Source organism: Vombatus ursinus, unplaced genomic scaffold (assembly GCF_900497805.2).
Source record: "Vombatus ursinus unplaced genomic scaffold, bare-nosed wombat genome assembly UNPS02014830.1, whole genome shotgun sequence".
NCBI classification, from domain to species: domain Eukaryota; kingdom Metazoa; phylum Chordata; class Mammalia; order Diprotodontia; family Vombatidae; genus Vombatus; species Vombatus ursinus.
Window position 1 is genome coordinate 704,535 of NW_020954608.1, and position 25,000 is coordinate 729,534.

General features: G+C 33.3%; 1 protein-coding gene across 2 annotated transcripts in view; it reads right to left on the minus strand.

Moving 5' to 3' along the window:
* Positions 1-25,000, minus strand: part of FOXP2 (forkhead box P2) — a 694,083-nt gene that overhangs the window by 7,298 nt on the left and 661,785 nt on the right. For both annotated transcript variants that reach the window (XM_027838641.1, XM_027838640.1), the window contains exons 16-17: positions 24,536-24,605; positions 23,607-23,770 (exon numbers count right to left, since the gene is read on the minus strand). In XM_027838641.1, coding sequence (XP_027694442.1) covers positions 23,607-23,770; positions 24,536-24,605 — 234 coding nt within the window. The remainder of the gene's footprint in view (positions 1-23,606; positions 23,771-24,535; positions 24,606-25,000) is intronic.

Below are 25,000 nucleotides of genomic sequence, written 5' to 3' on the forward strand. Positions count from 1 at the left end.
AAAGTAGAACTAACTGTTCATATATCTATAACACCATTTATTTGATATGTTATTCCATAAATCATGTTTTAGAGTGACATAATTTAAAAACTGTCATACCATATCTAGGTATTATAAGGCACGTGTAATAAGAATACCTATCATTTGATTAAAAATACATATATGTGTATTTGTGAACTATTTCAGAATAGGATTCAGAGTTAAAATACATTCACAAGGACTCTATAGGGGGCCATTAGATATCAATTCACTTAGACTATATTTTCACTGAATTAACTAATTATTTTACTGAAATGACTAAATTAACCATTTGTTACAGCATGTATAAACTAAGATTTTATAGTATTATGTGTTTATATGTATATATATATAGTGAGTTTATTATGTGAGTATCCCTGAAATACCCTTCACATACAAAAAAATAAATGACATCTTTTAAAATGATTACTTATGAAAGTTCCTGTTGATGATATTACAAATATGGTATTTTGATATAATTGTAAAATAAGTTCAAGTGGAAATTTTAGCATTTCCAAGTCCAGTTTATGCATCTAAACATTTTAAAGATTGCTAAATCATAATAATGAATTACATATAAGTGGAAGTAAAGAGACTAGATTCCAAGACTGGTACAATATCACCTATGTACAATTAAGTTTTAACAATGACTTGAGAGTGTACAGCTTATCAAATTTCAGTGGCTTAATATTTTGACTCCTTTATTTATGAAGCCATTTTGACATTTGGTTGCATAGATTTATTTTCAGCTCATTTCTGTATTTAATTCAAAAGCCTCAAAATCTTCCTAAAACCATAGATGATGATGTTAGGGGTCCTATCTATTTTGAATCTAACATTTCTAGTGTAAACAAAAGCAACATGTATACTGAATATGTTAAGATCTTTCCCAGCTCTAAATCTATGGCTCCTTGAAATGTTTAGTATTACTGGCAAAAGATCATGTTCTTATTTTAGACTGTAAGATCCTAGATGGTGGGGGCCATAACTTGTTTTTATTATTATTATCATTATTATATTGTATTTCCTAGCACCTACCTCAGTGAATTGCACATTGTAGAAATGGGTTTTTGGTAGAATATTAGCTCCTTGAGGACAGAAGCTTTTTCACTTTTATTTTTATATGACGCATATGACATTGTGTATGTAATAGGTACATCTTTGCTGATCTGAACTGAAGGCATTCAGTACATATAAAATGAATGAGTCATTAAGAGTTTACTTTATTAGTAACCTACTAATGTTAATTTCTCCAGGAAATCAGTGACTACTGGGACTCAGTACAGAATGAGGTTTCTTAACATGGGTTACTTAAGCTTAAAATTTTTTTATTGATAAGTATTTTAATATAATTGATGTTGGGGGGTAATTTTAAGTATTTTATTTCATGTATTTAAAAACCAGCATAGATGGGGTCATAGGCTTCATCAGACTGCCAGAGTGGTCCATTGATATGCACATACCCTGGTTAAAAGGCAAAGTACTATGCTCCTGTAGGTCTAATAAGCAGAATGTAAATTATTTATATTTTTGCATACAGTCAAGTATTAGGTAGCAAGTCATATTCATTTACAAAAAAGAAACTTTATTAGTTTTAAAGTATTTTACTTCTACGTAAGCCTAGTCAAGGAAAATCTTGAGTTTATTGGGGAAGCAATAATGTTATGGAAGATTCATAGGCTATATGCAAGTCAATAAACATATATTAAGTATTTATTAGCTGTTTGCAGAGCACAGTACTTTAGAGAAAACACAAAACTGCCTTGTGGCGCTTATAATTTATTTAAGGGGATCATTGTGTGCTAGATTTAGAGCTTGAAGGGACTTTAGAGACCACCTATCCCAACCCCCTTTATAGATGAGGAAGCAGTAGACTTAATAAGGAAAGTGACTTGCCTAAGGTAGTAAGTAGCAGAGGCAGTACTTGAAACTGTAACCTCTACTGATATATTTAATATTGTTCCCTCATTTGATCACATAAGGTTTATTTTCCAATAGCTTATAATCTAGTTATTTTACCCTAAGTTAGGTTAAGCAACTCATTTACTTAAAGTGCTACTTTAAGATTTAAGAGTGTTTTACACATTTAATTATAATGTAAGACAAGTGCATAAAGTATTATAGATCGTATCATATATAGATTTCTACTGAGAGGGAACAGGCCATTTTGAACTGAGGAAACTCAGACAAACTTCCTGGAAGAGGGATATATGAGTTAGGCTTTGTGGCTGGGTAGGAATTTAAGAAAGATAAGAAGGGTAGTCTAGGCATAAGGGAATGGTGTGAGCAAAGGCTTGGAGGATGAAGAATGAAAGAAAGGCATTTTCATGGAACAGAGTGATTTTGTTTGTTAGGAACATAGTACAGAAGGAGAAAAAGTGAGAAAAAGTGTGTGGCTTCAGATGGTGGTGGCCTTTGAATACCAGGCAAAATATTTTCTACTTTACTTGGTAAGAGTACCAGTTAAAATAGTTTTTACTTTACTTGGAAAGTAATAGGGAGCCACTACACGATTTTATGCATTGCATTCACATGGTGAGATCAATTCATGAGGAAAATTATTCTAGGAAAACTGAAGAATGGGAGGGTTGAGAGAGTAGAGGTGGGAAGACTTCTTATGAAGACACTGCAGTAGTCTAGGTGGTAATGAGTAGCACTAGGTGGTGGCAGTGGGAATAGATTAAATAATTGGATCCAGTTCATTTAGAATTTTTATAATTAGGCCCATTTACATCAGATTTCTCTCTTGAGGATCTTAATGTACCTTGTAAATTTTACTTAGTCATGTAGTATGCTTAATTCTGGAACAGAATGATGACAGACAACACAATACTACCTGTCCCAAGATTTCTGGTAATTCAAGAATATATACCATGAAACAACAAAATTCTTCTTTATTTCAAGAGAAGTCCATTTAAAGTATTTGTAAAAAGCACTGGCTCATCACACCACTGCTCAACTTATTAAATTCTGGAGGTGTAATCTGTTGGTGCAGAGGCACTATACCAGTTAAGTATTTTGCTAAGAAAAAAATTCCAGCAAGAAGAAAAGATGAAACCTAGAGCTTACTGAAAATTCATTAAAAATATAGGACCAATTTCCCCCCATCAATTGGCTTTTTCCAATGCCTTTCCAATCTTGCCTACTTATCTTCTATATTAGAAATGGTAGGTCTTCTATTTCAAGGGCCAATTTAGCCTATCATATTTTATATTTTTTTCCATTTCTTTTATCAAAGGAATGAAAAATTCAAATTGTTCTTTGGATTTAGTTTATCATTGGGCCTTATAATGACTATATTACAAGTGTTGCATTCAAAGCAAGTAATGAGATATAATTTGGCATTACTAATTCTATAGCCGCAATCAAATTAAATGCTAAAATACTTAAGTCATGAAATAAAAAGAACAATATGACACTGCTCTAGTATAATAATACATCTGTGAATGTCAGGATTCTAAATGAAAGACCCAGGCTGGCCCTCATAGTGTCCTCTTGATGTTAATAAGTAAGAACTTTTCCACTCAAAAAGGAAAATTTGTTTCAGTGTGGGAGGAAACCCCTCTTGAGAATGCTCAGTACCTCTGTTCTACAAATTTATTTCCATTAGTCATTTATCATTGTCATCATCATTATCTCATCATCATATCCATCAGCAAACAGTTGTTGAGTAATCCACAGACTGCACAGTGGCTCATAAATTGCTTTGGGCTTACAAAGATTTTGGTTGGACAGAACTTTGAAGAGGGTAATTCAAAGTTCGGAATAAAAGCTTCAGAGGCAGTAGCTCTATATACCCTGATCTTGTTAAAAATGTGTCTGTCTGGGTATGTTATAGGTTGACTTACCCTCCCTTTTAAAGTATGTCTTCTCCGTTCAGTAAGTTGTATTTATATCTTTCTCATGATGGTCTTGATCACTTCAAACATCAATTTATACTTGTCAACTAATACCAGCATTCTAACAGAATTGGGAACCATAGCAAGAAAAGACCTTAAGTGGGTGGGAGGACTGGTGGGGAGGAAAAGGTATTTGGGTAAACTCATTAGAATGTAATCTCCTTGAAAAAATGAATTATTTCATTCTTTGTGATAGTATTCCCTCATACCTAATGCAATCAATCAATCAATAAACATTTATTAAGTACCTACTATGAAAGAAAGAAAAGACAGTCTCTGCTGGAAAAATAACAGGTGTTTAATACATGTTTATTGATTGATTTAGTTATGATATGCCAGGAGAGATTAAATAGAAAGACAGAAGTCGGACCCGGCTACTATGGTGATAAGATGCTGTCTTATGTTACTGAAAGAGTTTTTTGAGTTTCAGTTTCTTGGTAGGGTGCTATAGAGGAATGAATGCTGGATATGGAACCAGGAGGACCTGGATTCAAGTCATTCCCAAGAGCCAGGATGACCACATTTTCATGTCTTTTCTCATATCCCTTCTGCTCGGACAACCTGTTCAATTCCTAACCATCCTTCAAGATACTCCAAATGGAAGTAATTTCTGCCTTCTCTGAATCCCTTTCACACTGTGTTTGTATCCTTTTTATTGTACTTGGAATGAATCTATCTTTTATTTATAATTACATGTGTATGTGTGTCATCTCCTTTACTAAACTATCTACCTGAGGGTAGGGATTATTTCTTATTCTTATTTGCATTCCCTCCTATCCCTGTGCCCCAGGTGATTTTTAGTGCTCCACAAATACCTAGCAAATGAAGAATGAAACAAAATCTAGCAATCCAAAGTGAGCAGTAGTACATGTAGTGCAGGCTTGAAAGTTGACTAGATTACATGACTTAGGGACTTCACTAGGCTCTAAGGTCTCTGGTACCTACTGCAAGAAGGAGTGATAAAGATTCTTTTGCAGAAATAAATTATTTTTTTCATAAAACTCAAGGAGGAATTAATCAGACAGGGGGATCTTTGTGAAATATATATATCTATATATATATATAGATATATATATATAGAACAACTAAGTATGTCTGCTATGATCAGTATTTTTGTTTCTATTTTTAAACTGGCAAAACCAGTTATTATCATTTGAGTAAAGTTTAAAATTTTTTTTAGCATTTTTTAAAAGTTAATTTGTCGCCTTATGAATTACAACCATTATTTCAAACTAGAAAACCATAGTATGAGATGATAGATGACCTCTAAGGTTTCTTCTGCTCTAAATTTATGATCCTACAACTTGCCCATAGACACATAGCTTAAGAGTCAGAGGAAGGAGAGTGGAAATAAGCAATTCATTTACATGGTCTATTTGACAGTCTAGGTATGGCAATGGGGTACATATGCCCCAAACAGACAATGACCTAGCTACTTTAATAGAATGGATTCCCCACCTAAAGAAATGAATTGCCTCTTTGTTGTGAAATTTTTAAGGACCCAAGGCACCAATGAAAGGCTGAAGGAAATGCTAATGTTTGTTCACCCTAAAGCAAAAGAGGAATATTATAATGTGAAAGTTTATCTTTTTAGATTGTGGTCACATAGTAGATTCCCTGAAGGAATGCAAATCTTCATTTTCTCTTTTCTCAAGATTAAGTAAAAAGTCTTACCAATGTTACCATTTTCTTTAGGATGAGAGTATCTTATGACTTAAGGTCTAATATATGGAGGATTTTAATATGTTTTTAACTGATACAAAGTCAGAATATGGAATCACAGCACTTTTACATTCCCAGATACCTAGACAGTCTCAAGTACAATTACTTAAAAATCTGTATACAATGACTATTTAAAGAAAAGGTCCTTGTTATAGTAAAGTGCAAAGAGTTAGTGAAATAATGAAGATAACAATAGAAATGACTGTAAAAAGAAAGTTTCCAGACCCTTCAACATTGTTCAAATTGCACTAGCAACTCAAGAATTGCTAATGTCACTAAATTCTACTTAGCATAGAGCTATTGCATAAATATTTGTAAATGTCTTCCTGCCTTCCACTTAATTAAAAATAAAAGGTTTCTTTATAACTGTTTATCCAGATAAGAGAGGGATTGGGAAGACCAGACCCTGTAAATTTGTTAGAGTTCCCAAGTGAAGGAACTCCCCTTACCACTGTAGGCTGACACATTCTCTGCAATTTATCTTCTTAGAGAGTAGTCTAGAACACTGAGAGGTTAGGTGACTTGTCCTCAGCCAGATGTGTCAGAGACAAGACTTGACCTTAATCTTCCCTACTTTGAGGCCTGCTCTCATCCACTATTCCACTCTGCTAAGGATTTCCTCATTTTAGGAATCTTAAAAAATACCGTCTCTGCATATTCTTTGAATTACTCCTGTTTCCACAAAGTGATATTACTCTAAAAGGCACTAAAAAAACCTCAGAAACATCTTAGAAGAAAGTGAAAACATCATAGTTCTAAAGCTGAGTTTTAATGTGGAAACTGATTTCAAGTGGAATAATATATTAGTGATATTGCTTAAGTATCAGCCTAGTAAAAATAGATATGTATGTAACCATTCAGTAATATTTTTAATCTTTTGATATGTTTCACTCTAAAGAAATCATACTGCATTTATACAAAACACGTATCTTCTATTCAAACATAATTATACTCATTTTAAGTTTATTTTTCTTGTTACTTCTAGTATTGTTTCATTTTTATGGATTTTGCTAGATTATTTGTAATTTATGTAGCCATGACATCTCAGAGTTAGAATGGACATCATCTGACTCAGAGCAAAATTTTTGGGGTTATTCCCCAATATTGTTTAACATTAATATTTAATTTTTCTAATATAGCATCACAGTTGTATACAATACTTTTACATCTTTTACTTCATTTTATTGCCACAAATCTGTGAAACATTTGGCAGGTATATAATTTTTTATTATTATTTTGTAGCTAAGGAGCCAAAAGGTTGGGCCACTTATAGAAAAACACTTAGCAGTAAATGAACTCGAAAGCTGAGTTCTCCTCTTGACTCTAACTACAGTTTTATGATATTGTGTGTCGATTAGTCAATAATCAATTATTAAGCACCAAATATGTGGCCGTAGGTATCGTGCTAAGGGCACCTTCCTTTAAGATCCAGCAAACTCCATTAGTTCAAGCACTTTCTCTTATCTAACCTTTGTATTTCCTCTGGTGCCTAGCAGTGTTCAGTATTTAAGTAAGATAAGTCTAGTGACCTTTCCACTATACCATCCTGCTCAGATTCTTAATCTAAAACACAATAATAATAAATTAGTTGTATATATCTCTTTAATGATAAATAATAATGGTTTTAATATATAAAATATAAGTAGAGATAAACTTCTCCAAATCTCTTTCTTCTTGGTCAAAAGTATGCCCAAATTCCTTGAAAAATCCTTATTTTCCTTGTAGTTCTTCAAAGTGCCTGAAATCAGTACTTTGCACTCAATTTTGTTTACTAGTTGATGAAAACTGCTGTTATAGAAATATGTAAAAGGCCATATAAATATTACTATTATTTAAGTTATTTATTGTCATGTCTAGAAGGAATGTGTAGTAAGACCAGTTTCAATATATCAGTGGTCAAATCTTAAGGCTGACTGTTCCAGTTGAATATTATTTTGATAATCCAAGTTATTTCTGAAGCATTAGTATATGATATAATTAAGGAATTAAGACTGTTTAGTTTCATGAATATCACACTTCTAAAGGGTAAATATTTTGAAAAATAGATTCTATAGAGTGGGTATCACATGATATTGAAGTAGCAATGGACAAATGAAAAAAGAAGTATGTTTTATCTCAAAAAGCAAAGTTTAACAGGAAAATTACTATTCCTGATACTTATATGACTCAGTCAAGTGGAGATGCTGATATTGCCATCTTAATTTCTTATATTCTATTTTTATATGGATATAGCTATATTTAGACTGTTCTAGACATCAAAATATTTTTATTTAGTAAGTATTGTTATGTTAGTATGATGCTACAATAAATAAATTTTGTAACAGCTAAGCTTTCTCTAAAAGAGGTACTTTTTATTCCTGCTTTTTTAAAGGAAGTTGTGAACATAATAACAGTAAAAATGAGTGAACTTTAAAGCTTTTAAAATGAAAAATATGAAAATGATTTTATAAAGAAATGTTTTGTCATATTTATATATAAGAAGCAAGTCACTCTGATTAAATATCCTTTTAAAATAATTTATCCTATTTTAATAATAAAAATCTACAGCTTTCTTAATACTGTGTAAGCTTTCTTCTGTCTGATCATAATTTCTTTCACCTAAATAGGTCCTACTTTCTGATTATTTTAGACTAATTTCAAGAAATTTAAAAATTATCTTGTCTTAAAAATTGTAGTGTGGCACAGCAGAAAGAACACTGATGTTGAAGTCAGAGGAGAACTTGGGTTTAATAAACCCTCTGGCACCTCCCCAATATCTATTAACTACCAATATGACTTTAAGCAAGTTCTTCTCTCTTTTGGCCTCATTCCCTCATTCACTATATAGTGAAGTCACCTGCAGTTCTAAATCTATGATCTTGATATCACACAATATACATAAATCCTGAAAATAAAAATTAATAGTTAATTTATTAACTAAGAAATAGATCTATATTACCAATAAAGACTAAATTTGCTTTCATTTCTAGACTTTAAAGGTTGTTTTCCCATCCATTTATTTACACTAATATTTGTATGAATAATTCTGTGATTTAAGGAGTATTAGTTTTGCTTCGGGTGGAAATAAGCACACAAAGAATTTTTTTTCCAATAGTTTCTAATAGTCCAATGGAAAATATTTTCCCATCCTTCCTCTACAGCATGTGACAAGAAGCTCTTTTTAGAGATGTAGAAGGATAAACCCCAAATAGGAGCTTTAGATGAGGATGGAACCCTTTGTTCCAACTATGAGTAAATATAAAAAGTGCTTGCATTTGACAGTTTATGACAATCTAGGGACCAGGCTGAATGTCTGTTTTAATTGAACATTTACTTCATATATCCCTTTCCAAGTCTAAACTACTCAGAAATAAAATGACTTTATCCATTTTATTTTGACTCCAGATATTATTATATCAAGCTACCACACCATCATCTCTGTGTCCTTCTAAACTAAGTGAGGAAAAAATATATCCACAGTTCTTATTTACCTAGTATAACTTTATATTGAATAGAGCTTATTCTACTTTAAATACCACTGCCATTTACTATTTATAGAATAACAATATTCAGAATATTGCTCTTTAACTTGAAATTAAATGTCTATTCCCAACAATATGATACTTAAAGCACTCTGTAGATTAAGAATATATGTAATAATATATGATGATAATCTTAATGATGTCTTTTTAAATCTATACCCCACTGGACCTATCTAAAGGTAGGGTTCCATGTGAAGTCAACGAACAGCTCCATTGCAGTGGATCAGTAAGTGGGCATACGATTTTAAACACGGTTTTATGGATTGTCATTATATGAATACTACCATAGAAGGAGTCCATCTATATACAGAATAAGATTGAAATTCATTCAAATTTAAGTAACATTTTCTAAAGTTAGAGAATTCATAGGAATTGAATTGAAACCATCAGATTCTTTCAATAGGAAACAAAACACACCAGAAGTTTATTTGATAAGTCTTCTAGTTTTACTGCAGAATTTTAATTTGCAAAGTGATAATCATCATGAAATAATAGCTGAATGTGATTCACTGAAACTCTAATATGGAGCAACTTCCTCGTAGGCATGAATTTAATGAATGTGCTGCCCATTGATGCAAATAAGAAAACTGATAAGGCACCATAGGTTTCTGAATTCCATCTTGTCACTCGTAAAACATAGGTCTCAATATTATCAATTAGGCAATATTAGATTGGATTTAGAATTCAGTGAGGTGGCAAATGGAACACCACATACTAATTTTAATATGGAGTAACAATTAGCTAAGGTATATATGTTTTGTAACTCTATTAAAGTAGGATGTTTTCTTAAGGAAATTTGAAAAAATTATTATTGCATGCCTCCCCCTTTGCCTTCCTTATCGAGTTTATTAAAGAAGGTGACTGGGTGTGATTGGGTGAACACCAAGGTACCATTTAAGGTACTTTAAACAAATCTGAAGATAGCATGACATCAAACTGAGGAAGTTTTAGAGAGAATCAGATCTTCTGTAGATACCAAAAAAAATCTAAACTATCTAGGCAGTCCTAATAATTCATGAGAAGCATATTTTGAAGTTTATTGTAAATAAGAAATGACAGATAGTACTCTTTAGCATCAATTCAATCAAAGATGTACCTTCTGACTTTCTACTTAACATTGGGCATACCTGATTTCACTATTCCAAAAACAGGCTTCTTGAAAATTTAGTATTTTTATGACCAGTGTCTTTGGCTGATTTTTGTCACTTATTTCTAGGTAAACAAGGTATTTCTCAGGCTTTGTTCTAGTGGTTCACATGGATCTTACTTGTTTATCAGTCCCTAAAGAGGTAGAGGTCCTTATTAGGACATCATGGTAGGAAGCAGTATACTCAAATATCAAAGAACTTGAACATCTATATAACCGGTGAATAACAATAATAATAATCACTAGCATTTACAAAGTACTTCAGGGTGCTTTGCAATTATTATTTCATCCTCCCAACAACCTTGTGAAGGAAAGTGCTTTTATTATCCCCATTTTACAGATGAGAAACCAATCCTGAAAAAAGCTTACATGTCCTGCCCAGGGTCCCGCAGCTACCAAGTGTCTAAAACAATTAAAACTCAGATCTTTATGACTCCAAGGCCAACTCTATCCACCAGACTACCCAGTTGCCCTGGTACAGTGAAAAGAACACTGTTCTTAGTCTCAGACCCTGGTTTGAGACCCAGCTTTAATACTTCTGGCGCTGTATCTGTGGCTAAATCATTTAAAGTTTTGAGACCCCTTCTCTTGTTTTTATAAAGGTAACAATGCTTGTACCATCTCCTTAACAGGGTTTTTTCCCATGAGGAAAGCACTCTGTAGAGATGTATTATTACATAATACAAAGACTTATTATGGCTTATTCAACCTTCTTCTAGTTGCATTTTGGTCTGAACTTGTTACTTCCTTAGTGTAGGGAACTCCAGGTAAGGGAACTCCCCTTTATTAATGCAAATTTGAAGCTGTTTTGTGGTCTGTAATCTAGAGTTGCCTGAGGCACCAACAAGTTGAACAATGTACCAGGGTCACATGGCTAGTACGTTATGTCTTACATGCTGGACTTTAGCACAGGTATTCCTGACTCCAAAACTAGTTCTCTGTCTCCTTTTCCATGCTGCCTCTCTACATTAGTGTATTTATATAAGCATGTGTCGAATAAAGGATGTGACAAGAATAGCAATAATAGTAAATTCTCAGGAAAGCATTTCACAAAGAATTTAATTACAGTAATTGGATAAGTGCCAGTGTTTTAAACTCCAGGATTATACTGAGAGGTAGGATAGTATGGTAAAAAGAGTTCTGAATGTTGAACTGGGAGAGACTTGGGTTTAAATCCTTGAGCTGGTGCTTTAGTTGTGTGATCCCAGGCAAACCATTTAGGCCTTCAAATCTAACCTTCCTCATATGGAGAATGGGGATGACACAATACTTCAACATTCTATCTCACAGGACTATTGTGAGGAAGAGTCTGTAGAAGCCTTGAAATGCTGTGTAAATGTAAATGATTATGAATTATTAATCAATCCTATATAACTATATTACAGTATCTGCTACTTCAGTAATTGTGATTTTTTTATTGGACATCTTAGTAATCATATAAAGTGCTTCAGTAATGTAGGGACTGTTTAGAACTTGAAATTTTAAAAAAGTATATATCTAGAATGCTTAATGCTGTGCTTAAGTAATTATTAATATATATTTTTCAAGATGTAACAGAGGGCTGTGTTTGGGTAGTGTACTCCTTTAATCCTGGCTTCCAGAGAGGCTGAAGCTGGTGGATCATCTGAGTTTGGGAGTTCGAGCTAAAAGCACACTGAGTGTCTGCATTAAGCCTATCACCAATATGGTAAAACTCTTGGGACATGGGGGTATCAGGCTGTCTAAGGAGAGGTGAACCGGCCCAGGTCAGAAATAGAATGGATCAAAGCTTCTGTGCTGGTCACTACTGGGATTGGGCCCGTGAGTGGCCACTTAAAAATGCACACTGCCATCACTGCAAAATCTGTAACAAAGGCAAGAGGCTATAGTGCTGCCAGCTAAGTTAGGTAGAGTTCTATAATGTGTTCACCAAAATCGTGGGGCTAGATGTCAGAAATCATCTGTAGTTCTATAAAAATCCTTCCAAAACTGAAAGGCTCCCATAAACTTTTACAACTGTCACAATAGGGAGATGACATATTTTAGCTGAAGGCATTATTCCTTTGGGAGGGTCTTTTTGGTAAAAAGAACTAGAATGAACTGTTAGTGATACATATGTGGACTGGAATAATCTGGGGAGTCAGGGGGAGAGAGAGAATGAGAACAAACAGCTGGTGGTAACAAAGTTAAATATAAAAGTAGCAGAATGATGAAGTTTTATGACATGAAATTAATATGATATTGAAAAAGAAAAAGACACTGGGATCTTGGCATGGTAGGAGGGATCATAGGAAACGAATTAACACATGGAAATAGGAGCTGGGAAGGTACATGCCTCAGTGTTCATAGCTTTATCTCACAACACAACGATTCCAGTCAACAGCAAAACAATAAAAGCTCAATTGGTACGTAAACAAGGAGAGGAGCATTTTACCTGTTCAAGTTCTCTGTTAACTTTCACTTGCTTTCCTGGGGAACATGAAGTGACTTTATGCTTTCTTCCACAGAGATCTAAGATCTCAAAGGGCTTTCTATACTACACTACCTATCAATATTAGGAACTCTACATATACCTACAAACATCTCTTTACATTTTAAAATAGAACAAATAATGCAGTGTAGGAGAAAGCGTGCTGGACTTGGATGGAAGGATAGAAGGAAAAAATAATTTAGTAAGTGCCTTGAGGGCAGCTAGATGGTGTGGTGGAAAGAGTGCTGGGGCCTAGAGTCAGGAAGAAAGACCTGTGTTCAAATCTAGCCTCAGACACTTAACAGCTATGGGACCCTGAGCAAGTCCCTTAACCCTGCATGCCTCAGTTTTCCTCATCTGTAAAATGAAATGGAGAAGGAAATGGCAAACCATTCTAGTATCTTTGCCAAGAAAACCCCAAATTGGGTCATAAAAAATCGGATGTGAATGAAACAACTGAACAAGTGACTGTTATGTGTCAGGCACTGTACTAAGTGCTTTGAAAATATTACTTCATTTTATCCACAATAATCCTAGGAGGTAGGATCTATTATCATCCCCATTTTACAGAGGAGGAAACTGAGGCAGTCTTTTTGACTCTCGGCCCAGTGCTCTATCTGTCATGCTGCCAGCTGCTACTTGGCATCAGATGATCCTCGATCAAATCCTCACAATGACATAAGCTACCTTTATGATTTTAGGTATATCACATTATATTTTGCATATTAGGTACATCACTCTCTGGATCGTAGTTTCCTTATCTGTAAAATTATGGAATTAGACTCTACGCCTCTTCTATCTCCAGATCTATAAACATTTTATTCTTGAGTTTTCCATACATTTAGGGATGGAGGGTGGAGGTGTGTTGGTGCGTGACCTAGAAGCAATTCATGTAAGAAAGACCTCGCGTGGGATTTGTTGTTGACTATAAAGTCAATATGTCTCCAATGTGATATGACTTTTGGAAACCTTAATGCAAATTTAGCTCAATAAAAGAATAGGTAATGTTCTATCTATATACTCTGTGACAGATGATGTCTGGCATATTTAATTTATTTCTGGGTATCGCTTTTTAGGAAGCGTGTTAACAAACTGGAGAATATTTACAAGAGTATGACCTGGATGGTGAGGGAACTGAAAATAACATAGTATGAGGATTGTTTCAAGGAAATACAATTGTTTAGCCTGAAAAAGAAAAGACTTAGGGGAGACATGCTGGTTGTGTTTAAAATATCTGAAGGGTTCCCGAATAAAAATAATTTTGTGCACATCAAATTATTAGGAAGTTCCCCCTTAATTTGAGTCAAAAAATTAGCTCTCTTCTCTCGGACAATTCATATCTCCCTAAAATGATTGTATTTTTTGGATACTGTAAATAACTTTGTGAAATGGTTGTCATTTAGAAGCCCACTTGCCCCACAGAATCTTCCCTTCTCTTTGAACCAACTGATACTTCTTCCTGCCTTGCACTGTGACTGTGGACCAAATGAAGCTTTTTACTAGTAAGTATCCTAAACTGTAAACAGTGGGTTTACTTCTTTTATAAGCACATTATTTATACTCAGATTCTATAAGAAAAATCAATAACTTTCAAACCTCTCATATTATAACAGAAAAAGAACAATCATCTTGCCCAAGTAATAATGAATGATTAAATGACAGGAAGCTGTAAGGACAGATGGGAGAAGTAGGTAGAATGATACAAAACTAAGACATGACCTATAGTTATATGCTGACATATAACTCCTTAATTTAAAAAAATATGGTCCAATCTAGTAAAGTATGAACAGCTGCTAATATAAGAGGAAAAAAGGTACCATTTAAGTAATGGTACTTAAATACCATTGTTTTTCCCTTTGTTCAGACAGACGGCAATGGCCAAAAATGGACCGATTCTTCTGTTTTGAGTTCAACTTAGGATTCTAGACAATTGCTGGTTTTTTAGTTTAAGTATACTATTACTCACAGTATAGTCTTTTTTTTTAAGTTTTCAATATATATTTTTATAAGCTTTTGAATTCCAAATTTTTCTCTCTCCCTCCACTTACCCCTTCCCAAGATGGTAAGCAATCTGATATAGGTTATACATGTACAATCATATTAAACATATTTCCACATTAGTCATGCTGTGAAAGAAGAATCAGAACAAAAGGGAAAAACTATGAGAAAGAAAAAAAACCAAAAAGAAAGTGAAAATAGTATACTTTGATCTGCATTCAGACTCCACAGTTGTTTCTCTGGATGAGGATAGCATTTTCCATCATGAGTCTATTGAAATTGTCTTGGATCATTGTATTGCTGAGAAGAGCTAAGTCTATCACAGTTAATCATTGTACAATGTTGTTATTACTGTGTACAGTGTTCTGGTTCTGCTCATTTCACTCAGCATCAGTTCATGCAAGTCTTTCCAGGTTTTTCTGAAATCTGCCTGCTCATCATTTCTTAAAACACAATAGTATTCCATTACATTCATATGCCACAACTTGTTCAGCCATTCCCCAATTGATGGGCATTCCCTCAATTTCCAATTCTTTGCCACCACAACAAGAGCTGCTATAAATATTTTCACATATGTGGGTCCTTTTCCCTTTTTTATGATCTCTTTGGGATCAGAACTAGTAGTGCTATTGCTGGATCAGAAGGTATGCATAGTTTTGTAGTACTTTGGGCTGAATTCCAAATTGTTCTCTAGAATGGTTGGATCAGTTCCCAACTCCACCAACAATGCATTAGTGTTCCAGTTTTCCCACATTTCTAACATTTATCATTTTCCTTTTATGTCATGTTAGCCTGATAGGTGTGTGGTGGTACCTCAGAGTTGTATTAATTTGCATTTCTATAATCAATGGTATATTTAGAGTACTGTTTTCATATGACTATAGATAGCTTTAATTTCTTCATCTGAAAACTTCCTATTTATATCCTTTGACCCATTAAGATCAATTGGGGAATGACTAGTATTCTTATAAATTTGACTCGGTTCTCTGTATATTTTAGAAATGAGACCTTTATCAGAAACGCTGGCTATAAACACTGTTTTCCGGCTTTCTGCTTTCCTTCTAATCTTAGTTGTCTTGGTTTTGTTGGTGCAAAAACTTTTAAATTTAATGTAATAAAAATTATTCATTTGTATTTCATAATGTTCTCTATCTCTTGTTTGGTAATAAATTCTTCCCTTCTCCATAGATGTGACAGGTAAATTATTCTTTGCTCTCCTAATTTGCTTATGACATCACCCTAAATCATGTACGCATTTTGAGCTTATCTTGGTACATGGTGTGAGATGTTGGTCTATGCCTAGTTTCTGCCATACTACTTTCCAGTTTTCCCAGCGGTTTGTGTCATATAGTCAATTCTTATCCCAGAAGCTGGAGTCTTTGGTTTTATCAAACAGTATATTACTATAGTCATTGACTACTGTGTCTTGGGTACCTAACCTATTCCACTGATCCACCACTCTATTTCTTAGCCAGTACCAAACAGTTTTGATGATTATTGAATTTTATAATACAGTTTTAGATCTGGTATGACTAGCCTATCTTCCTTTGTATTTTTTTCACATTAATTCCCTGGACATTTTTGACCTTTAATTTCATTATTATTTTATCTAGCTCTATAAAATAATTTTTTAGTAGTCTGGTATAGCACTGAATAAGTAAATTAATTTAGATAGAATTGTCATTTTTATTATATTAGCTAGGCCTACCCATGAGCAATTGATATTTTTCTAATTATTTAGATCTGACTTAATTTGTGTGAAAAATGTTTTGTATTTGTGTTCATATAGTTCCTGAGTTTGTCTTGGCAGATAGACTCCCAAATATTTTATATCATCTATAGTTACTTTAAATGGAATTTCTCTATTTTTTGCTGAATGACTTTGTTGGTAATATGTAGAAATGCTGATGATTTATGTGGGTTTATTTTGTTCCCTGCAACTTTACTAAAGTTGTTAATAATTTCTAGTAGTTTTCTAGTTGAATCTCCAGGATTTTTTAAGTATACATCATATCATCTGCAAAGAGTGATTGACAGGTTTATTTCCTTATTCTAATTCCTTAAATTTCTTGTTGTTCTCTTATTGCTAAAGCTAACATTTCTACTGCAATATTAAATAATAGTGATGATAATGGGCATCCTTGTTTCATCCCTGATCTTATTTGGAAAGTTTTTAGCTTATTCCCAATACATATAATGCATGCTGATGGTTTTAGATAGATGCTACTTATCATTTTAAGGAAAACTCCATTTATTCTTATGCTCTCTAGTGTATTTAATAGGAATGGGTGCTGTGTTTTGTCAAAAGCTTTTTCTGTATCTATTGAGATAATCATATGATTTCTGTTAGTTTTGTTATTGATATGATCAACTGTGCTGATAGTTTTCCTAATATTGAACCAATCCTTTATTGCTGGCATAAATCCAACCTGGTCATAGTATATTAGCTTCATGATAAAATGCTATAATCTCTGCTAATATTTTATTTATATTTTCTGCATCAATATTCATTAGGGAAACTGGTCTATAGTTTTCTTTCTCTGTTTTGGCTCTTCCTGGTTTAGGTGTCAGCACCATACTTGTGCCAGAAGAGGAATTTGGTAGGACTCCTTCATTTATTTTTCCAAATAGTTTATATGGTATTGGAATTAATTGTTTAAATGTTTAGTAGAATTCAGTTGCAAATCCATCTGGCCCTAGAGATTTTTTCTTAGGGAGTTTATTGATGGCTTGTTCAATTTCTTTTTCTAATAAAGGGGTTATTTAAGTATTTTATTTCCTCTTCTGTTAATGTGAGCAATTTATATTTTTGTAAATATTCATCCATTTCACTTAGATTATCAGATTTATTGGCATACAGTTGGGTAAAATAGCTTCTAATTATTGCGTTAATTTCCTCTTCATTGGTGGTGAATTCAACCTTTTCATTTTTGACACTGGTAATTTGTTTTTCTTTCTGTTTTTTAATCAAATTAACCAAAGGTTTATCTATTTTACTGTTTTTTTTATAAAGCCAGCTCTTAGTTTTATTTATTAGTTCAATAGTTTTTTCCCCCCACAGTATCATATTAATGTATGAGAGAAAATGGCAACTGCTAAGTTTTTCATCCTAAATCTAGATGACATCTGGTTTTCCTTTTTAGGTACCATTCTAGAAATCTTTTCATGTCAAAATGAATTAACTTAAATAATTTTTTATTTGTACTCTTAAAAGTGCTGGAAAACTCAGCTGAATGGGTAACTAACACTCTTTAAGTACCTATTCAAGACATAGAATTATCAAAAATTTTGAAGAAACTAGAAAGAACATCATGTCACAATCCACTCTGACTCAAGTTTATACACTCATAGGAGATTGTCTCCTTTGTCTTTATGGGCAGAAGGATGCTGGCCATAATGCAATACTTAAGACAGAAAAGGAAGATGAAGAATAGACTTATGATGACATAGAATGATTAGTAGATGTACTGAAGGGGGAGAGAGATTACAAAGTAACTAACTAAACTCTGCTGTCATTTTTCCTATCACTTATTTAAAAAATAGGGCCACTGAAATTTTGCTATTCCTTGTTGGCTGCTCTTCAAATACCATAAAATTATCTCCATTTAATTCTTGTGAGGGTTTTTTTTTTTACCCCCCTCAAATGGCAAGCATGAATAGGTAGGTCAAATATATAGTCTGTGGGAGGGTTTTTGTTTCACCAAAGTGTCTGCAAGTATAAAAAGTGTGTAAAAAGTTTGAAAAGCACTTTTAGAAACCAATTAAGTTCTACTTTTATTTAAGGAGCTAAATACCTCAAGGACTTGTGATTTTCTTTAAGATATTTCAGCTTGTCTTATAATGTGGACTCAGAGAGATTAGGTAATTTGCCTGCCCTTACACAGCTAGCATCAGAGACCAGAAACAGATGGGAGGCAACCTTTTCCTGACAGAAAGATCTAGCACTCTAAACCCACTAAAGTCATGTCATTTCTCAACAGGTTAAATATAATTTAAGTAATGTATTATTCCATTACAATTATTTAATAAAAAGAACCAACATTTTGGTTCTTTTAGTTCCTTGGTAAAACTTAGCATCATGTTTAGTAGTTTTCTTTATGTTTCTACCATATCTATTGCCCAGAAGTAAACATATATTCAGTGATTGGATAAAGTAAGGCCACATGCAGGACTGAGGAGGCCTGAAGAAAGGGTTAGATTTAGGTTAGTGAAAAGGAAGGAGAACATATTTCTCAGATGGAAATGTGAAGGACATGTTTGAGGAGAGAGGAGTGAAACAGTTTGGAACAGGTGGTTTGCATGAGGTAATAGCAAAACATGAGGACAGATAAGAGAGTAGAATTAGAAAAGCAATGAGCACCGTGGATGATCTCCCCCACCCCTACCCTCACCCCCTGCCTCCGCCAGTGTGTTCTTATAATGGCTCCGCCCTGCCCCCCAGACATGTGAATACTCAAACGTGTTTTCTGAAACATTTCCTATCATCCTTCCCAAACTCTTGTAACTTAACTTTAATACCAATGGCTATGACTCTCCTTTCCTACATACATATCATGTCACCATTTGAGAATTAATGAGACTAAAATTTAAAAAGCTCTTCCTTTGTTTCTCTAATCTAAATGTGTTTAAATATTTACTTCCTTCTGATGACTTAAGCATCTTTAATATTTTGAACCTGTAGTAGATCTATATTTATTTTTATTTATAATTCATAATTTGTGATGTAGTAACTCATTACTAGAAGATTGGTGCAGAATATGATAGCATTTTCTTGCCTGCAACAATTCATAATGTGCTTTTACCAAGGTGTGGAAGGGTGATCCATTTATGCAATGTAACATTAACTGAAAAAAACTTTAATCTTTCAAAGAAGAATTTTTCTTTTATACTATCACTATATAAAAAGTTTGCTAAAAATTATTGCAAGTGTAAACAAGATTGTAAGGGGCATATTAATATTACTTATTAGAATAGTTTTTAAAGCACTTCACAGTCAGTATATGACAATGGATACAGTCAATGATTAACTCTAAGTACTGTTAACATTTAATAATAAATGATTCTTGCTTGTTTCTTAAAGTAGTCCCAACTGAAATTCTTTTTAGAAAAATATTTTTAAAATAATTTACACAAGTCCCTGTGGGAACCCAAACTAATAAAACATTTCTTCTAAAACACCTGATAAATGTTAATTTCCACTCATTTAGATCTACCTTCGCACTCACGTGAAATTACCGAGTTATTCGAGTAATAACATAGGGGCTATACATATATGATAGCAATGTTATAGATGCATTAAATAATATTTTTCTGATCACATTTTTCTGATATCTTTAATACTACATCTAGTCTGTCATGTAGAAGAGTAAGCAGTAATAGATGGATAGCCTTTGTGCTCCAATGGTACCCGTGGAATCATATAGAGGATCAAGCTTGCTATGTCTACAGTATTGCAGCTACTGGGCTCTATGACTGTGGGCTCTGTCTTTTTCTCTTCTGTTTTGATTTTATAGCAATGCAACCATATTCTTTTTCTTCTATTTAAAATCTCTCTTAAAGATCAATTATGTTAAGTTTTTCATGGTAACAGTAGATTTCTCGAAAATCAGGATTGATCTGAATTCATCGAGGGTCAAAATAAAATAAAAAAAACATACTTGATTATGTAAGACAGTAACTGACTTAGCAATCAAATTGTATTGGGTTCATTGGATTATAGATCTGAAGTTGTAAGAGCCCTCAGATCTGGCCCAAAGAGCTAAGTAACTTGCCCAAAGTCACACTGGTACTTAGCAGAAGTCATAAATTGTAAGTCATGGAGTCTTGAATCTAGAATTGCAGAGACCAGCTGTGGTGTCCTTGGCATTTTTTGCTTTAAGCAATCATTCTTTCCTTCTCTAACAACCTTCCAATCCTGACCTGTACATATTAGTTAGATTTAATTTTATTTATTACATTTTAACATTGCCTTTCCATTTATCTGGCAATGGCAATTTTATATATAACTATACCAGTATCATGTGAATAATAATGATAAATATATTTTAAAATTTAAAGTACTATTCATGTTAAATATCTATATAATATTCACAATTCTGTTAGACTACACTTCCACAACCCTTACTAAAACTTAAATGGAGCCAATTTTTATGGATGTGAAAGTGCTTAAGGGAAAAGTCTCCCCCAATTTTCCATAAACTTGTTGAATTTTCAAGTGTTCTAGAACTCTTTTAGCTACATACAGGCAAAAAGGAATTGTGAAGTTTAACTAGAAACATCTGTTACATACTTACAAAGATGAAAGAAAGCATTAATATTAATGTAGTAAAGGTCCCTTAATATCTCATGATATTACTTAGAATATCCAAAACCTTTATAGTAGTAACAGGATGATATTTAAAGAATGACTGTGGATTTTTTGTGTGTTGACAGTTGATGATATTGTAGCTATAGGTTATATACTTGTTATAGCTATATAACACCCTGCATAAAATTAATTTGCAAGTCACATAGAAAAACTTAACATTTGTCATTTAAAATATTTTTCTTTATAGTTCTTTCCCCTAGGTTTGTTGAAGATTTTATTGAATTTGCCCCATGGTGGAGGTGAGAAAGGAAAGAATAGGATTTGGGAAAGATAGGAAATAAAGTACATTTCATGTGTCCTAATTTAAACGAATAGGAAATGTTCCAACACCATAGTCTTCATGAGGGCTAGGGAATGAAAAGGGAAAAGATAGCTTAACCTTTGAGCATCATGGTGGACAACTCTTAGTCACAAAAGTCCATCTACTAGTACATGCAGACAGGCAATGGTTCTGTAACTTTTATTCTCACAGAGCTAGCACACTGGCTTGACCAGGGTCATACAACTTAACATGTGTCAGAAGCTAGCCTTGAGCTCAGGTCTTTGTGACTTGAAAGCCAGCTCTCTCTCCTCTATACCAAACCTACCCCTTGACGTATATTGACCATACTTAATGGGATTCACTAAATTAAGAGCTGATACATATATTCTTGTGTTCCAAAAATATAATGTACAAGAAGTTATTTCTTTGCAGTAATAATCACAATAAAACTAATCAAATTAATGGTCAAGTAAAAATTCTGAATTAGTAATTTCTTAATGGAAATAATACTGAAAACTAAAAATGACAATTTAGCAAAGTTAGCATTTTAGGTACTAAAATAAGTTTAATAAATGATTTGAATCATTAGTTTTTAAAATTATAATGATGCAGATTAGTTTTCTTAGCACTAGTCAACTATGTGCAGTTATTTCAAAAATTAATCTATAAGTGCTATATAGGTAGTCTATTAGAAATGCTACCTATTATATAAACATCTACACTCAATAGCCTTTATTGCGAATGTCACTCATTTCTATAGAATTACTTAAAAAACAAAGCAGGATCTAACTCTTGTTTGCTCTTTAAAGTTTTATTGTCTTGGCATTTTATACTGGGAGAGAGCATTAGCACACTCAGTAGATCTGCTACAAGTAAAAGGCCTCAAGCTACCCACTGCATGGCTGATAGGATAAAGCACAGGATATAAAAACTTTTGTCTGATTGCTCACTTTACTTGTTTTAGAGTACTGCTACTCTCAAGAGCATATATTCATGTTCTTTCTACTTCAAGTTTTATTACTTCTTTTGTATTATTTAATACATCTAAAGACACTTCCAAAAGACAAATTTTTCCATTTTAAAAAAGTAATGGTTTGGAACCTGATAAAACACATTAATGTTCACAGCCCATTTTTTGCAAAGGTGATCGAGTAAAAGTGCTATAAAGCAATTAGGTACATGATCTTAGAGACATAATGGGTCATGGAGAATGAAACGCAAGAAAGTCAACAAAAATAATGTCCCTTTAAAGGTCCAATGAAAGTGGACTCATCCAAAGACTACTTTCAGACCCTTCACTTTTTATACATATATTTAAATTGAGAGACTGGGAAGAAGGAAATAAGGAGGAATGTGATAGTATAAGGATGTGGTGATGAACTCTAAGAAGCTATGAACAAAGTACAAATTGTTCTAAATGGAATTTTACCACTTATATTCTATTTTTAAAATATAAATTACCAAGTTGGGTGTTTCTGCTACTTGGTAAACAAGAAATTGATATATTTGACACAACTGACTAAGTCTGGGCATTCTTAAAGCTTTATACACATTTCTGAAATCCACAATACATCAATTTTTAATATTTTCACTCTCTCAGCTCCATTAAAAAGATGGTAGGGGAAAGATTTTAGAGTAATTAATGATATAGTTAGCTGCTAAATATTAATAGGAATTGTAGTCTTGCATAAAATATAACATATAAACCTTGCCAATACAGACGCACCAGTAATTAAAGTTGAATATGTAATTACACTGATTTATAAGACAGGTAAAAAGTTACACTTTATTAGCTTCTATGTAAACTGTGGCTAACAGTTAAACTTTGCATTTTACGGTTTATAAAAATGGAAACTATCTCAACTACAGTTCATAAATGGTTTAGAGACCTGTAATCATAGTAAAAATTGCAACATATTCCAACATGAATGCTCTTATTGCACCACACAAAACCAAGCTGTGATAATGACCCATAAGATCTAGACACATCTTAGATAAGATGTAAAAGATTTTGTACAGAGGTCAACAGTAGAATTCAGAGGTGTAGAATTCAGGGAGGTCGTATACAATAATTATAAGGCATATGAGAATCTGATAGTTAATTTTAACACATTTATCATACTAAGCAGCGTGTAATTAGAACTTTACTTACTTAACACTCCTCTGAACAGTAAGAAATTAGTCTGGGTTCTTCCCCAGAGGAACTCTGTTAACCAAACTTACATGTGAGGCTGGGGAGAGCAGCCCGGACTGCTGTTTCCATTACTGTCAATGTGATCCAACGAACCATTGAGGTCTTCGTGGACTGCCTGCAGTAAACCACTGGATGCGTTATTTATCAGTCCTGGGTTACTAAGTAAAGGTAAACTACTCTCTGCCAGGGCAGCCTAAGAGAGAAAAAGAGACACAATATGTAACTTTTTGAAGTTGCTTTCAAAACCATATACACACATACATACATACATCTTTTCTTTAATTACAGAGTGTATATTTTGGAAACATTTGATGTGGTACGTGGATGAAGGTATTAGAATATTAAGAAATAAAAACAGTGTTTTATATCGCAAACTTGATTAATTATACTTTACCCTTCAACAGAGTGACATGTTGTGCCCTTTCACTTGGTGAATGCTCTAAGGTAACATAAGCAGTTCCTCTACTTTTCAAAAAAATGACCAGAACTTAACTCAAAATAAAGAAGTCCTGACATTTGCCTCTTCTGCATAAAAATTATATATTATAATTAAACTTTAAAGTTTTTGCCACAAGCACCATGTTCCCCAACACCATGATGTGAAATCATTTATGACGGCTTGGATAAATATTAATGCAGATCCACATGCATTTGCAAAAGCTTCTATCAATCTAACATTCGCAGGAAAAACGAGTATTCCAGATTTTGCCACAGGGTGTCCTTCTTGCTTCTTCACATCAAAAGTAGCATGAAGTAGAACTAGTGCTCCTTGCAGTACTAGGTGATGCAACTTACTTGGATGATAAACCCCCAACTATTGAGAACTACCACAATTCCTATACAAATCCCAAAATGACTAGTTATCCTTCAAGCTACAGATACATAAAAAGTTTAGTACAACAAATGATACTTTCAAGGTAACCGTTTAAAAAAAGGTACATTTAAAAAAAAACATTACCTGCAAACTTGCATTAAGAGCTGCTCCATAGCCTAAACTGGTAGGTATGTTTTTCACTAATGTTGGACTTCTGAAAAGAAATGATTCCTTTTTAGTCAAACTTGAAAATAGGCACCTCTGATTGTCCCCTAAGCTATCACATAAGATTTTTATACTTGAAGGTCAGAATCCTCAGGAGAAAATACAAAATGAGTTTTGAAGTCTCACTCCAGTAATCAGGAGTAGACTAGTCTATATCAGAGAAATAGTTTGAACTGACACAGTTCAAATTTATTTATAATTGTCTACCTCTACCTTTGATAAGGCAACATGGCACAGGAATAGAAGTAATGTAAAAGGTTAGATGACACTGAGTTGACAAAGGTAAGGCTATTAAATTTGGAGGTTCTCTGTAACTATTTTCAAACATGGGGAGGGGGTGGTTCACTTCCAAAAACAGTAACAGTTCCGCATTTATATAAAAAT